This window comes from Chlorocebus sabaeus, chromosome 3 (genome assembly GCF_047675955.1).
Source record: "Chlorocebus sabaeus isolate Y175 chromosome 3, mChlSab1.0.hap1, whole genome shotgun sequence".
In the NCBI taxonomy this organism is placed as follows: domain Eukaryota; kingdom Metazoa; phylum Chordata; class Mammalia; order Primates; family Cercopithecidae; genus Chlorocebus; species Chlorocebus sabaeus.
The window spans coordinates 92,171,454-92,187,099 of NC_132906.1; the positions used below are offsets into that span (position 1 = coordinate 92,171,454).

The following is a 15,646-nucleotide window of genomic DNA, read 5'->3' on the forward strand; positions in this document are numbered from 1 at the left end:
TGCCTGGCCACAGAAAGGAAGATATAAGCTGGACTCCACCAACCAGGTCTGGGAGGATCTGTGCCTTTGAAATCCTCCAAACACCCGGAGACCACCCTACTGCACTTCCACCAGGGTCTCTGGGGTCCGGGTCCCACTCTTCTTCCTCCTTCAGAGGTTTGTGGTCATTGCTCAGTAGGGACTCAGCCTGGTTAGAGTCTCCTAGGAGCACGGAGTGAAGGCCGAGCCCACAGCCATTGCCCCTTCTCTCTGGAAGACAAGTACCATTTCCGTGTCTCATGGGGTCTGTCTCATGGGCCTTGAGCAGCAGCTCGCCTCTGCTGGAGAGATCCATGTGCTGGGAGCACCCGTGTGCTATGGGGATCCGAGTGCTGGGGGGGACCCATGTACTGGAGGGACCCGTGTGCTGGGGGGAACTGTGTGCTGGGGGGGCCCATGTACTGGAGGGACCCATGTGCTGGGGGGAACTGTGTGCTGGGGGGACCCATGTACTGGAGGGACCCGTGTGCTGGGGGGAACTGTGTGCTGGGGGGACCCATGTACTGGAGGGACCCGTGTGCTGGGGGGAACTGTGTGCTGGGGGGACCCATGTGCTGGGGGGACCCATGTACTGGAAGGACCTATATGCTGGGGGGATCCACCTACTGGGGGGATCCGTGTGCTGGGGGGATCCGTGTACTGGGGGGATCCATGTGCTAGAGGGACCCGTGTGCTGGGGGAACCCATGTGCCAGAGGGACCCGTGTGCTGGGAGGACCCGTGTGCTGGGGAGAGCCGTGTGCTGGGGGGACCTGTGTGCTGGGGGGGCCGTGTACTGGGGGGCACCGGTGTGTTGGGGGGGATTCGTGTGCTAGAGGGACCCATGTGCTGGAGGGACCCATGTGCTGGGGGAATCCATGTGCTGGGGGAGCCCATGTGCTGGGGGGAGCCCATGTACTGGGGGGCACCCGTGTGCTGGGGGATCCATGTGCTGGGGGAGCCCATGTGCTGGGGGGAGCCCATGTACTGGGGGGCACCCGTGTGCTGGGGGGATCCATGTGCTGGGGGGAGCCCATGTACTGGGGGGCACCCGTGTTCTAGGGGGATCTGTGTGCTGGGGGGAGCCCATGTACTGGGGGGCACCCATGTGCTGGGGGGATCTGTATGCTGGGAACATTCATGTGAGGTGGTTTTCCTGGCACAGCACGGGCTGTTTAAACCAGGAAGTTGGGTCCAGAAATGGCAACATCATACTCTTTAAGAAACCAGGCCTGGGAGCCTGGGGAAGGTGACATTCTGACTGACAGCACCTAGATTACCACATACCCAACCCCAAGACACCCTGACACCATCACCAGGCACGAAGCTTCAAGGACACCAGGAAATACCTGATTATGAGGTGTCATTGAGGAAAGGGTTCTCCTCTGCATGGGGACACAGACAGCTGGAAATGTGCAGAAGGGAGCTCCGAGACCACACACCGCCATTAACCCCGGACCGTCATTTGCTCTTCTCCTCCCTGGAGTGGCTGCTCTGCACAAAGGAAAGACGGATGCTCGAGGTCACGCGCTCAAACCCACACCCAGTGGGGAAATCTGCGCCATCTCCAACGGCTGAGTTGCCCAACTGAGAGATTTCAAGCTTTCCAAGAACCGACGTGGTCTCTGGAAGGAAACGGGCCGCATGAGATGAGGGTAGGGGAGCAGGACCCAAGGCCAGGCTCCCCAGCGAGGAGCCAGGCTGGCATCCAAAGTCCACTTGGAATGCAGCCCAGGACACAGGGTGCCTGTGGCACACCGTCACTGAAACTGTCCCAATCGCTCAGCTCCAGGAAGGGCTGAGGCGAGAGTGACTGCTCAGTGAGATGTGCCGAATGAATGAACCCCTCATGCCCTTACAAAAGCACTTGTAAGGGCAGCTGGAAGTTGCTAGCATAGGAGAGACTGCAGCGCCAACTGCTCAGAGGAACTCGTTTAAAAGGAGCCCACAGGGATGTTTATTTTTAGGACAACACGTACAGGATGAAATGCTTAAACAGAGTTGATGGAGAATGTGCCACCCGTGGGCACCGTCCCCAGAGCACACGGCCCCTCGAGGAAACAAGCTGTCGGGTGCCCAGAGCAGATGGGAAATCGAATCCAAGAATGTTCAGAAAGAACAGGCGTCAGGCATTCATACAGCCCTCCCTGCCTTCAAGCACCAACTGCAAAAACAATGCCGTATGATACTTTCTCTCCCTCCATAGCCTTCAAAGAAAGACTCTGGCCTGGCCAGAGCTCATGCTTATGATCCCAGCATTTTGGGAGGCCGAGGCAAGAGGATTGCGTGAGCCCGGGAGTTCCAGACCAGCCTGGGAAACACAGCAAGACCTCATCTCTACAAAAAATAAAAATAAAAAATTAGCCAGGCGTAGTGACACAGCCCTGTAGACCCAGCTACTCAGACTGAGGTGGGTGGATCACTTGTGTTCAGGAGTTTGAGGCTGCACTGAGCTGAGATTGTGCCACTGTACTCCAGCCTGGGCAACAGAGTGAGACTCTGCCTCAAAAAAAAAAAAAAAAAAAAAAAAGATTCCAAAGTCTCTTGGGCTAGCATATTTCCTAGATGTGTCACTAGTAAAGATGCACTTTATAGAAAATGAATATAACTTCTGTCCCTACAGTGGTATATTCAGCCAAGTCAATAAAAAGTCGAGTCAGGCTGACCTGTGTTCACTTCTCAATGGGCTGCTATTGCGAAACTGAAGTTTTAAATCTGAAACCGCATCTCAGCGGGGCTGAGGACCTGCAATCACAGGGGTTGCCTCAGTGCTTCCTCCTGGGGTCCAAGCTCCCTTCCTTGCCTGAAAAGCACTCACTCCACAGGAGCAGAGAAGTTAGGCCTGCAGCAGCTCTGAAACCGGAAAGCACAGGCCTTCAGCAAATTATGAACAGCTCCCCAGAAAACAAAGCACCCCTGTAATCCCAGCATGTTGGGATCGCTTGAGTTCAAGGGTTTGAGACCAGCCTGGGCAACATGGCAAAACCCCATCTCTACAAAAAAAAAAAAAAAAAATTACTGGGACATGGAGGTACATGCCTGTAATCCCAGCTACTTGGGAGGCTGAGGTGGGAGAATTGCTTGAACCCGGGAGGTACAGGCCGCAGTGAAAGATCACGCCATGGCACTCCAGCCTGGTGACAGAGCAAGACCCTATCACAAAAAAAAAGAAGAAAAGAAAGCAAGAGAGGGAAGGAAGGAAGGAAGGAAGGAAGGAAGGGAGGAAGGGAGGAAGGGAGGGAGGGGAGGGAAGGGAGGGAAGGGAAAGATGGAAGAAAGAAAAACAGCACTCATGAAACCTGCTGCCCAGCGCCATCCACTCCATGTTGCCTCCCAACACAGAGCCCCGACCCCGGCCTGCCTTCGTTCAGTCACATTTCTGGGAAAACAAATCTACTGTCTCTGGCGTCTCTGTCTGGTATCTTCCAATAAAGTAGCCACCCCATGGCCAGCAGCAGCAGACCCAAAGGGGGTTTCTGACTCAGAGACCTGGGTGCTCAGGTGCCCCACACTTCAGCAGAACCAGAGCTTTTAGCTTTGCTACTATTATTGGAATTCAAGTCATCAAGAAAACTAGGCAGATGGGCCAATCTAAATATTCTGCAGTTGGTAAGGATTTCACACAGCTTCCGCAGAAAGAGAGACGTATCTCAAGTTCGCAGCCATCTCCCCAGCGCCCCCCACCCTACCCCACAAAGAGACCCTGGGACTGGGGGTGTAAATGAAGTCAGTTCAGTCTCAATACCCAAGTGTTTCCCAAAATCCTCTTTAATAATACATGAAACCAACATTGCTGCAATCAGTATAAAAACAGTTATTCCTGATTTTGTACAAATGAGCATGTCTAGAGTCAGGATTATAAAGCATCAAGATACAAGTACCAAGTGGGAGGACCAAAGACAACTCACAGTGAAGAGAAACGCTTGGGAACAAGAAATGTCGAAGCTGTAGGACGTGGTAACAACCCAGGGTGCCGAAAGGGTCAGAGGTGCAGGTGCAGACGCAGGCTTCTGCCTGTGCAAGGGTGAGGGGCCGTCGGAGGCTGGCTGCAAAGGAGCAGTGCCGGGCAGCGAGGCAGAGAGCGCCAGGGGTCTCGACTCTGCAGATTGGGCTTTGCAGAGGATTCCTGTTTCCCCACCTCCCCACCCCTCTGACAGAGACCGAGGAGACCACACACATTGACCTCCTCTTCATAGCCAGCCATCGTTTCCACGCCAACATTCTGCGGCATGTGTCACTCTGGAAAATAATTCCTTGGTGTTCCTTGCTCCTTTCAGATCACAGCTTGCCTGGTCAGACCCCTTCCCACATGCACAGTCTGAGTCCAGGAGGCCCTCGAAAGTCAGGCACAACACCCAGATCTGGTCCTCTTGGGTGGCTTCTGACTGGATATATCCACTGTGTGTGACGGCCTCTCGGCTCTCTGCTGTAAGATCATTGGCACCACCAGGTCAAACAGGGTCTCAAACAGGAGGTCCACATTGTAGCCGGTCTTGGCGCTGGTCTCAAAGCACATCTGCTCAGCGGCCGGCACGTCCTGCTCATCCAGCATCTTGTACTTGAGGATCTTTTTATAAAGGGCCACGGCGTCCTCCAGCTGCACCTGCTTAGGCACCCTGGGGGAGACACAGTCCCCGGCATCCGTATCTGGACTGCACTTTTCCTTCTCCTGGCCCGCCAAGGCCCCCTCCTCAGTGAGGTCCACTTTGTTCCCCACGATGGCGAAGAGGCAGTCTTTGCTGGCCGTGTCTGTCAGGCCCAGGAACCGGTCCTCCAGCTCCACCAGGCTCTGCGGGTGATTCACATCATAGGTGAGGATGATGGCGGCTGCCCCCCGGCAGTACATGGAGCCCAGGCCATGGAACTGTTCCCGCCCTGGTGGGAGAAGAGGGACAGAAAGACTGGTTATCTCTCATCTCAGAACACAGCCACCAGCCACACTGCAAGGGAGCGTCCCACAGGGATGTTTATTTTTAGGGCAACACATACAGGATGAAATGCTTAAACATAGTTGATGGAGAACGTGCCACCCATAGGCACCATCCCCAGAGCAGGCAGCCCCTCGAGAAAACAAGCTGTTGGGTGCCCGGAGTAGATGGGAAATCGAATCTAAGAATGTTCAGGAAGAACAGGCCTCAGGCATTCACACAGCCCTCCCTGCCTTCAACTCCAATGGAGTCATGGCCCCAGCCGTGGCTGGAGATGGAAGGAATCAAGAACTGATGTCCAGAAAAAGGCAGCGACGGCCAAGGCCCTTGCTGAGATAGAAGCTGACTCAGGAACGTAGGCTCTGGAAGCAAAGTGTGCCCATGTCCCTTCACCCTCCTCCTTCTACACCCCGTGGGTGCTCCCAGCTGCCCTGTGCTGCCCTGCCCAGGAGGCGCTGTGGGGAGGGCTTCTGAGTTCGCAACAGGGGTTGTAAACCACACCTGCACTTACCTGCCCAGAATCGCACAGCACCTTGCAGTGTTCACAGGATTTTTAGGACACAGTGGACATCTTCTCTCCCTCACTGGAATCTGAATTTCTGAGGAGCCAGGCCTCAGCGTTTGCACTTCTTGCGGGTGCCGCAGCCCCGCCTGCCCTCCAGGCTTTAAAACAGACAGAGGTACGCGCCATTGCAGGCAAGCTGGGAGCCTGCTCCCAAAACATTTCCAGGTCGAGATCAAACCCTCGGGACACGGCTCAACGCCAACACATTGGCTGCTGACAAGGTGCTGTCTGTCGCTGGGTCTGGCAGGGAACAGGACCAGCTGGCACACACCCTGCAGTGCCTGGAGTGTGGGCCTCCGCTCTCCCCGTGCCCCCAGCACTTCGGCCTCACAAGGTCGGTGAGGGCACACACGCTTTCCACGAGGAGACTGAAGTGTGGGGGAGTCAGGCACAGCAGCGCTCAAGGGAGGCTGGGCCAGGGCACTGGAACACCCGCCACCACCCTGTATATAAATGCAGAGGCCCCCAAACTGATGGCTAAAAAGGGGGATGAAAAGGTCCTGGTCTCTGTGTACTTTTACAATGCAGTCATCTAATCAAACCAACCCGGGTCAGAATACACTCCCTACAGGTAACACCTGCATATCCATAGTGTCCTGTTCCCGACATCTGCCCCAGGGCCACCTTTGTATCCCACCAGCAGTGCACAGATCCCCAAGGGGGCCTGCTCACCTCCCCACCGGCAGGCAGCTCCCTGCCAGTCACTCAAGGGCTACCCAGGAGCTTTCTGGCAGAATTCTACACTCCTGCCTGTAGCACAAGCTTTCTGCATACTCAGATTTGGAGGACAGACTCCCACAAGGGGAGCAGATCTGGCCAAGGCAGGTGTTCCTGGGACAGGTGCAGTGCACACAGCAGGTGACAGCCCCCAGCAGGGAGGGTCCAGCCGAGCACGCCTGCTGGTATGTCCTCCAGGCCTCGGCATGCTTTTCATCGTTGGGCACATCTGGCGCGTTGGGGCGATGAGCTCTCAGGTTGGGGCGATGAGCTCTCAGGAAGCAGCTGTGGGAGAGGCGGCAGCATGCACCATGGCCCCCACCTGCCTCTCACGGACCGAGCAGGCTGTGCGTGGCATGGGCCCTCTCTGCAGGCAGGAAGGGGCTTCACAGGCGCTCCTGGTGATGAATCTGTTTCAATCACCAATGAGCAAACCCTAAGTGAGATCTTCTAACCACAAAGCACCTGCTCCCCACCACACCTGCCAGGGGCACGCTTTCAAAGAGGAATGAGACTGAGACCTGTGCTCAGACGCCATCCCAAGGTGCCTCTGCAGACAGGCCTGGAAGCTGCAGGCCAGCTCCTCCCCTCCTCCCCAGGGCATGTGTGGCCTCCCGGGCCGTGCCCTTAGACTAAGAAGAGGGAGAGCTGGGAACAACTGACAACAGCACTGGCCTCCCCTCTCAAGCTCAGAACGCAAGGTCAAGTGCCTCTGAACAAGGATGAGGCTGCTGGGGCGCTGGCGCAGAGAGAGGTGGCACCCGGGGAGTGTCCAGGCCCTGTTCCAATCCCTTCCCTGGGAAAAGTAAGCCTGATTTTGATTTTTTAAAAAGAAGCTAACAATGTGGATTTTAATCTCCCAAGTTTTAAGCATTCAAAACTAATTCAAAATGTTCTAAAGATCACATTTAGGCAAACCAAAATGCAACAGTGGGCCATCATCAGCAGCTTCTAAATGATAAATGGTCCCATGTCACTCTGAGGGCAACTTCCCCTGAGTGTGTGGACAGCGTCGACCAGTAGCAAGGGCTGTTAACCACTGGGGTCCTAAACCAAATTCATAGGGTCCATGACCTTGAATGTGGGAGAAAATGTCATCTTTGTTTTCACCACGCTCTACCTGAAATTTACCACTTCCTTCCACTATAAATATTGGCAGCAAACTGCAGAAATGGCGGTAAGGGGCACTCATCACCAACAAGGCCAGCAGGTGCCTCCATCCGCATGCCAGCCACCTCCCACACTCCAGTGCGATGCCCACAACCCTTCAGGCCTGCCACACCTTCATTCATTAATATGTGGAACATGGACCACATATCAATCATAATTTTAAAAGGCTCTGGATGGCTGTACTTAAGGACAGCTGGTTACCTTTGTATGTGACTGTACGTACTTGGGCACGGTGTTCTGAGAAGGGGTCCTGGGCTCATACGCCTCGGGGGCCGAGGGGATCTTGACACAAATGAAGTTAAGGACGCTTGGTCTGTGGGGCTTTGGAGCATGGACTGAACGCACATCACCTGCACATATGTGGCTCTCTAAGGCAGACTGTCCTTTGCCAATAAACCACCGCTTAGAGCCAAAAAGCCAAGAAACACAACCAAATTTCGTCTGATTTCCATCCCCAGTCTTCCTGAAATGGTCACATTCTGATGACTTCAAGTCCTCAAACCTTGCTAGGCGATGCTGCCTGAATTTTAAAGCAGGCTGGTCACCCTTTGGGCAACCCTGGGGAGAGGAGCCCACAGAGACACACGCTCATGTCCTGTGAGAAGAGCCAGACGGACCTGACTACTGACCACTGTGGTCTCCCAGGCCCCGAGCGTGGGTTCCAGCTCCCCTTCAGCGAAGCCGACAGTGTGCCCTTTGGGGATGGGCGGGAAAGTGAGCTGGGAGCTGAGCCCAGACCAGCTCTGGTAGGAGGCAGAAGAATGTGCCCTGCTGCCAGTCTAAGGGTCAAAGTGCCAGAGCTAGCCGGGTCACCTCCCTCTTCTGGGAAAAGCCAGCCTGGGAATGCTGTGGTTTGGGCGACAGAGCCACCCTGTTGGCAGGCAGCTTGTGCGCTGGAATTCAGCACCTGAAGGGCAACATTCCTCCCTTCCACATGCCTACCGGGGTGAGCTTCAGACTGAGGAGTCAGCCCGTTTCCGGTCAAGCTGGCCTGGACCGCAGCAGGCAGAAACCAAACAGCGTCCCCCAGATCCAGTCATTCTCCCACTACAGAAGATGATGATCAAGAGCCTTTAAACTCCAATATAGCAGGCATTAGCTTAAAAAAGAAAAGGCTATGGCAGGAGGATTACTTGAAGCCAGGAGTTGGAGACCAGCTTGGGCAACACAGCAAGGCTCTTATCTCTCTCTCTCTCTATGTATATATATATATATAATTTATATGTGTGTGTGTAGATATAGGTGTATATATATATTCTTTTTTTTAATTAACCAGGCAGGGGGACACATGCCTGTACTCCCAGCTACTCGGGAGGCTGAGGAGGGAAGATCACTTAAGCCAAGGAGTTCGAGGCTGCAGTGAGCTATGATCATGCCACTGCACTCCAGCCTGAGCAACAGAGTGAGACCCCATCTCTAAAATAAATTTAAAATGGTCATAATAAAGAAGAAGAAGGCTGGGGGCAGAGACTCATGCCCGTAAACCCAGCACTTTGGGACGCCAGGGCAGGTGGATCACCTGAGGTCGGGAGTTTGAGACCAGCCTGACCAACATGGAGAAACCCATCTCTCCTAAAAATGCAAAATTAGCCGGGCGTGGTGATGCATGCCTGTAATCCCAGCTACTAGGGAGGCTGAGGCAGGAGAATTGCTTGAACCTGGGAGGCAGAGGTTGCGGTGAGCTGAGATAGCGCCACTGCACTCCAGCCTGGACAACAAGAGTGAAACTCCATCTCAAAAAAAAAAAAAAAAAAACAGAAAAGAAAGAAAAATGCTTCTCCATAATTGCCACAGTACTAAGACTTTTGTTTCAGGCACACTAATCCCATAGATAACAGTCCAGGCATCACGAGGTTTTTACGTGAGCTAAAAATGTCATCAGCTTCTACCTACCAGATTTCACAAGAGTGTGACTACGGGAACACGGAGTCAGGGACATTCCAGCTACCCCGGAAGAATTTTTTTCAAGTCTCTGTTACATAGTTCACTAGGGCCAAAGGGAGAACTGTTGATGCCTATGCCGAAAATAGTTTTTCATTCCGCATAAAAATGTCTGCTTTGCCTTTAAGAAACTAAAAAAGGAAATGATAATACAAAAGGAAAGTTCTTAGTAATGAAAGGAAATGGCAACTGAAGAATCACAAATGCTAGCCAGAAAAAAGGAAGAATTGTTGCTTGAACTCTATAATCTGTTATCTACCCATTAATGAATGCAAACCAATTAAATGCAGTTGCCCCAGCTAAAGAATTTACAAGCAAGCAGTTTTTATATCTGAAATTCTAAAATACTGCTTTGGAGATAATGTATAGCTTTTAGGATTGCTAATGGAATATTCAGGCTGCTGTCAATGAGCGCATTGTCCACACCAAGAAGGGCCAGTCCGGCGGGGAACAGAAGTTCTGAATTTAATCCTAATTGAATTTGAGTAGGGGCTCTGGTATTTAAGGCACGACAGTGAACATAAGACAATGAAGATAAGATAGTGTCACTACAACCTGACCTTTTGCACTTGGCTTTGACGGATTTACAGTGTATTTGAATCCAAGGACCCTCATGCGTTTTCTGGTAGTTTGTGAACGTGCTCTGAACCGGGCCGTCAGCCCCCTGCTGCCCACCCCATACATATGTCAGCCCCTGTATCTCTCAGAGTGTTGATTTCCTGTCTACAAGTATGGGCTTAAACTGGGTACTTCCAAGTCCCTCTCCCTGGAAACAGGATCAGGCATCTCTTTCTCTCTTGCCTTCTCCCCCCGACTGGAGTCCCTCAGTACCAATCCTGAAGCCAAAGCGCTAAGAATTCTGGTAGTTTACTTGGACTTTCCTGGAGAAATAAACAGCCTCATATCCAATTCTGGGGATGCCAGAGCCTCAGGGCTGCCCCAGAAACAGGGCAAAAGAGAAAAATCACAAATGGGTTCAAATTCAACCAATGCAGCCAAGGATCAGTGAGCTGCCAACCCTGGTCTGGTGAACGGAGCCAGGCTGCCGAGCCTGCGTGGCCACTACCAACACGGGCCTGCTGGTCCAGCACATCATCAGGGCTGGGGGCAGGTGTTTGAGCCCAAGGAGGGAGCCCAGCCTTCTGCCAGACTCTCCCGCCTTTTAGCCTGGGCTGTCTTCGGGCCAAGCAGATGGGAAGATGGGTGAGTCACAGGAGCCTGGGGCTCTAGGTTCGACTTGTACAGGAATTATTACTCGTCTATGTAGCAAATCCATAAGTGATCTGCTAAGCTTTATGTCACCAGCACATACAGACGAAGACGTCAGTTACCCCTGGTGGTGAGGGTAGCCTGAATCTGTAATAACGCCTCCAGTGTCTGATCAGCCACACTGTTAGACAGACTAACACTGTTAGACAGACTAACACTATTGAAATGCAGCAAAACTGACCAGGACTTTAACTGGTGAGTCCAGAGCGGCCAGAGTTGAAGACGCCACCCCCACTGCAGACAGGGCCCTGGGGAGGCAGGTCCCACTTGCCCCACCTCTACACAGACACAGGTCCTGGGGAGGCAGGTCCCACCAGGTTTGTTACTGGAATTTACAGATCTAAAAACACAATTGTGTCTGTTCACCTAAAGAGCTAATTCCACTCACTTTATGAGGTTTTAAGTTCTGTCTAAACAAGAGAAATGGAAGCCAGAGCAGGACTTGGTAATTTATAGCAGGGAATGAGCTGTTAACTTCCACGATCCCGTCCCCGTATCAAGGACAGGAAGCGCTGCATCAGCAATGGGAAGAAGCATGGCCAGCACAGTGTGAGTCCTCAGGGTTTATTATGCTCATGCAGGCTTCCCCTTCCCATGTTTCACAGGAGAAACTGAGGCACAGATGGAGAAGGAAGTAGGCAACAGACACAGGAGGGGTGGAGTCCTGACAAGCACACTGGCAACAGGCACCCCAGGGAGTCTGGTCTAACCACCCCCGGAAGCAGAGGAAGGTGGGCTGCCTGGCAGGAGAAAAGCCTCCCTCCACCCTGTGATCCCACAGAGCACAGGCATTTGCGGGGCGCAGCTGCCTTCCCGGGAGCGCCACATTTTACGCAGAGAACTATCCTGGAAGTGCCGGCTAATTCACTGCGCAGGAACTGCAGAGCATTCCAGTAAAGGGCCCCCACTCTAGAGACAGACTACATTCAAATCCGCACCACGTGACCTTGGGCAAGTCACTTAGACAAGCGGTACCTCAGTTTCCCCATCACTAAACTGTGGGTCGCACCTGCCAAAGGGTGGCTGAGGAACCAGAATCTGCACACAGGTAAACTGCCGGGAGCTGTGCCCAGCATATTAGGCCCTATAATAGAAATGTTTGTTCCATAAATCGTGAGATTCTTCCCAAACCTAAGGATGGATGCCACCATCCCAGGGCTGCCCATGTCCCGGGTCTCGTCATCCCTCCATTTACACACTACCTCCTGGGGCGACTGGGCACTTCTGCAGTGGACCAGTCTTCTATGTTTCTTATTCTCAGATGATGACCTTCTCTCTGGTCCTGGGGGTGCTCCGGATGTTGCCAGATCAGTGGAGCTGACGTGGCCCAGGGTTCAGGCACAAGAGGAAGGGAAGTCAGCAGCCACAGTAATCCTGATCCGCTGTTGGGGAACTGAAAACTGCGCAAGTGCTTTCCACCTCACTCTTCAGCCTTCCCAAAGCCAAACACAGCCACGCTTCTACCCCAAGGGTTGTGTCGCTTTTACTAATGGTGTAAATAAGAGAGTGGGTTGAGACAGCCATCAGAAACCACAGACACCCTTGGCTCACATCTTTTTTTTTTTTTTTTTTTTTTTTGAGACGGAGTCTCGCTCTGTCGCCCAGGCTGGAGTGCAGTGGCGCAATCTCGGCTCACTGCAAGCTCCGCCTCCCGGGTTCACGCCATTCTCCTACCTCAGCCTCCCGAGTAGCTGGGACTACAGGCGCCCGCCACTGCGCCCGGCTAATTTTTTTCTATTTTTTAGCAGAGACGGGGTTTCACCATGTTAGCCAGGATGGTCTCGATCTCCTGACCTCGTTATCCGCCCGTCTCGGCCTCCCAAAGTGCTAGGATTACAGGCTTGAGCCACCGCGCCCGGCCCTGGCTCACATCTTAAGCATGGGGTGGGGAGACTTAAAATATGCTGATGCTCAGACCCTGACCCAGCTGCCAGGACCAGGAGCGGGGCTGGCACTGGTATCAGCTTTACAAGCGCCCCAGGTGAGTACCACATGCACCAGGAGTGAAAATCAGCAATTTACCCAGTGCAAGTGGGAAATCAAAGGGCAGCTATTGAAATGTAAGAGTTAGAAAGCTTGGTATTTCAATTCATTGAAAAGTGAGCCCTACCACGAAATGTAAACACTCAGACAACAGGAACTTTTATTATTTATTTATTTACTTTTTTTTTTTTTTTTGAGACAGAGTCTTCCTCTGTTGCCCAGGCTGGAGTGCAGCGATGCGATCTCAGCTCACTGCAAACTCCACCTCCCGGGTTCAAGCAATTCTCCTGCCTAAGCCTCCCTAGTAGCTGGGATTACAGGCGCCTGCCACCACGCCCAGCTAATTTTTGTATTATTAGTAGGGACAGGGTTTCACCATGTTGGCCAGGCTGGTCTCGAACTCCTGACCGCAAGTGATCCACCCACCTTGGCCTCCCGAAATGCTGGCATTACAGGCGTGAGTCACTGCGCCCGGCCTATTTTATTTAATTATTTTTTTGAGACAGAGTCTTGCTCTGTCACCCAGGCTGAAGTGCAGTGGTACAATCATGGCTCAATGTAGCCTCCATCTTCTGGGCTCAAGTGTTCCTCCCACCTCAGCCTCCCAAGTTGCTGGGACCACAGGTGCATACCACGACACCTAGCTAATTTGTTTTATGTTTGTGTAGAGATGGGGACTTACTATGCTGCTCAGGCTAATCTTGACCTCCTGGGCTCATGCTATATTCCCAACTTGGCCTCCCAAAGTGCTAGGGTCACAGGCATGAGCCACTGTGCCCAGCGGAGAACAGAAACTTTTAAGATGAGTTCTCTGCCTTGCCAGATCGGATAGGCCCCTGGCAGGGAGCTCACAAAACATCGATGTGACAGCCTGAGGAAAGGAAAAGTGAATATTCCCAGACCAGAGATGGGAGCAAAATAAGCAACTCCAGCAATGGCATCAGCAGCAGCACAGCCTAGAGTAGCTGTGACGTACTTCCCGTCAGAGATTATTCAAAAATACATGCTTTTTCCAGTGTTTGCAGGTTGCATCCACAAACACGAGCCAAAAGGTTATTTTAGTTCTATTTTGTAAAGTTGATGAGTTTTGGCTAAAGTTTAGAGTCATGGGACCATCTCCACAGGCATGATCTATGTTCCCACTAGGCTTGTTGTTTTAAACTATCTGATAGTGAACTTGGTTAAATAACGGTGCGCTGAGGCCAGGCACAGTGGTTCATACCTGTAATCCTAGCACTTCAGAAGGCCAAGGGGGGAGGATCCCTTGAGTCCCTGAGTTTGAGACCAGCCCGGGTGACACAGTGAGTCCCTATCTCTACAAAAATATTTTTTTAATTAGCTGGGTATGGTGGTATGTGCCTGTAGTCCCAGCTACTTAGGAGGCCGAGGCAGGAGGATTGCTTAAGCCCAGGAGGCTGAGGCTGCAGTGAGCTGTGATAGTGCCACTGCACTCTAGCCTGGGCAGCAGAGCAAGACCCTACCTCAAAAAGAGAGAATGGGATATGGAAGTAACCATCCCCTCAGAAGCATTAGAACAGAATAATTGATCACTATAACCAACACTGTATTCAATCGCTTGTTGATTTTAGTGCAATAGGAAGGAGGGCCCATGAGAGTCCCTGGGTGCATGAATGGAGCTGGGCTGCCTGGAGCCAGCACAGGGCCTGGCTGGACACACCTGCCCCCGCCAGTACATGGAAAGCGGAGAGCCAGCAGGCAGAGGCCCCATGCAGTGGGCAGGCCCTCCCCCAAGAACGCACATGCATCAGAGCCTCCAGAGAGCCAACGGGCTTGCCAGTCTCCAGCCACCGTGATGGGGAACTGTATGTGTTTGGGCCCCGGTGCCCAGCAGTTTGGTCCTGCACTAACCTGGACATGGCCGGGAAGGTGTTTTTTAGGTGGGATCAGCATTTCCACCAGTGGATGTGAGAAAGCAGACGGCCCTCTGTGATGTGGTGGGCCTCGTCTAATCAGCTGATGGCCCAAAAAGCAAAGACTGAGCTCTTCCAGAGAGGACGGAATTCAGCCCCCAGACAGCGACACAGCAGCCTTGCCTGAGCTCACACACACCCTGCTGGGTCTGTTTCTCTGGGGAAGCCTGGCTGCTTCCCTGGGATGGAGGCTGTCTGCAAAGCTGAGGCTCTCCAGAGAGGCCCGTGCAGCTCCCCACTTTTCAGGCTGTCTCCTAAGGCCAAGCCCCCCACAAACAAAGAGGTGCTGCCACCACGATGTACGGGTGTGCCGGCCACGGGTGCCGACCACGCCCTGATGCCTGCCTTGCCCCTCAGCCAAATGTCCAGGGCAGGGGAAGTGGCATGAGAGGGGCTTTTCAGAAAACTGCAAGGATCACTTTGACCCAAACTGGCCACTTCTTCATTGAGGGTTCCTTGCCCAGGCAGTTATCTTTCTAAATGCAGATCCAATAGGAACCTCCCCTACTGTGCACCCCCGGGGGGACTTCCTAGCAGGTTTCAAAAAGAGTGTGAACTCCACAAGACCGGACCTCACCATAAATGCACAAGTCCTCTCCTGCCGGCTGTTCGACAACTACACAGTGAAATCGGAAAAATATGATTTCCAAAACGAACAGAAGACATATCCAGCAACATCTTTTTTTTTTTTTTTTAAATAGAGACAGACTCGCTCTGTCACCGAGGCTGGAGTGCAGTGGCACAATCATGGCTCACTGCAACCTTATCCTCCTGGGCTCGAGCAATCCTCCCACCTCAGCCCCCAAGCAGCTGGGACTACAGGCATGTACCACCACACCTGGCTAATTTTTTAACTTTTAGTAGAGATGTAGTCTCACTAAGTTGCCCAGCCTGGTCTCAAACTCCTGAGCTCAAGTGATCCACCCGCTTCACCCTTCTAAAGTGCTGGGATTACAGGCCTGAGCCACCGTGCCCAGCCCAGGAACATCTTTTATTGGCAGGGAGACGGAGAATGTAATGAGGAATTTAAATTCAGAATTCTTCCTCGTTGTGAAAAGCACACATCTCACCTAGAACTAGCCACGTCTCTAAGTCCAAGCCACATGTGGCCAGTGGCTACCATGC

The 15,646-nt window shown here is 52.8% G+C and overlaps 1 protein-coding gene across 1 annotated transcript in view; it reads right to left on the minus strand.

Annotated features, from left to right (window-relative positions):
• Positions 1 to 3,767: 3,767 nt before the first annotated feature.
• RAB20 (RAB20, member RAS oncogene family) overlaps positions 3,768 to 15,646 on the minus strand; it is a 36,351-nt gene continuing 24,472 nt past the window's right edge. Inside the window, exon 2 of the mRNA XM_007960880.3 lies at positions 3,768 to 4,892. Within this exon, the coding sequence (XP_007959071.3) occupies positions 4,360 to 4,892 (533 nt within the window). The 3' untranslated portion in view covers positions 3,768 to 4,359. The remainder of the gene's footprint in view (positions 4,893 to 15,646) is intronic.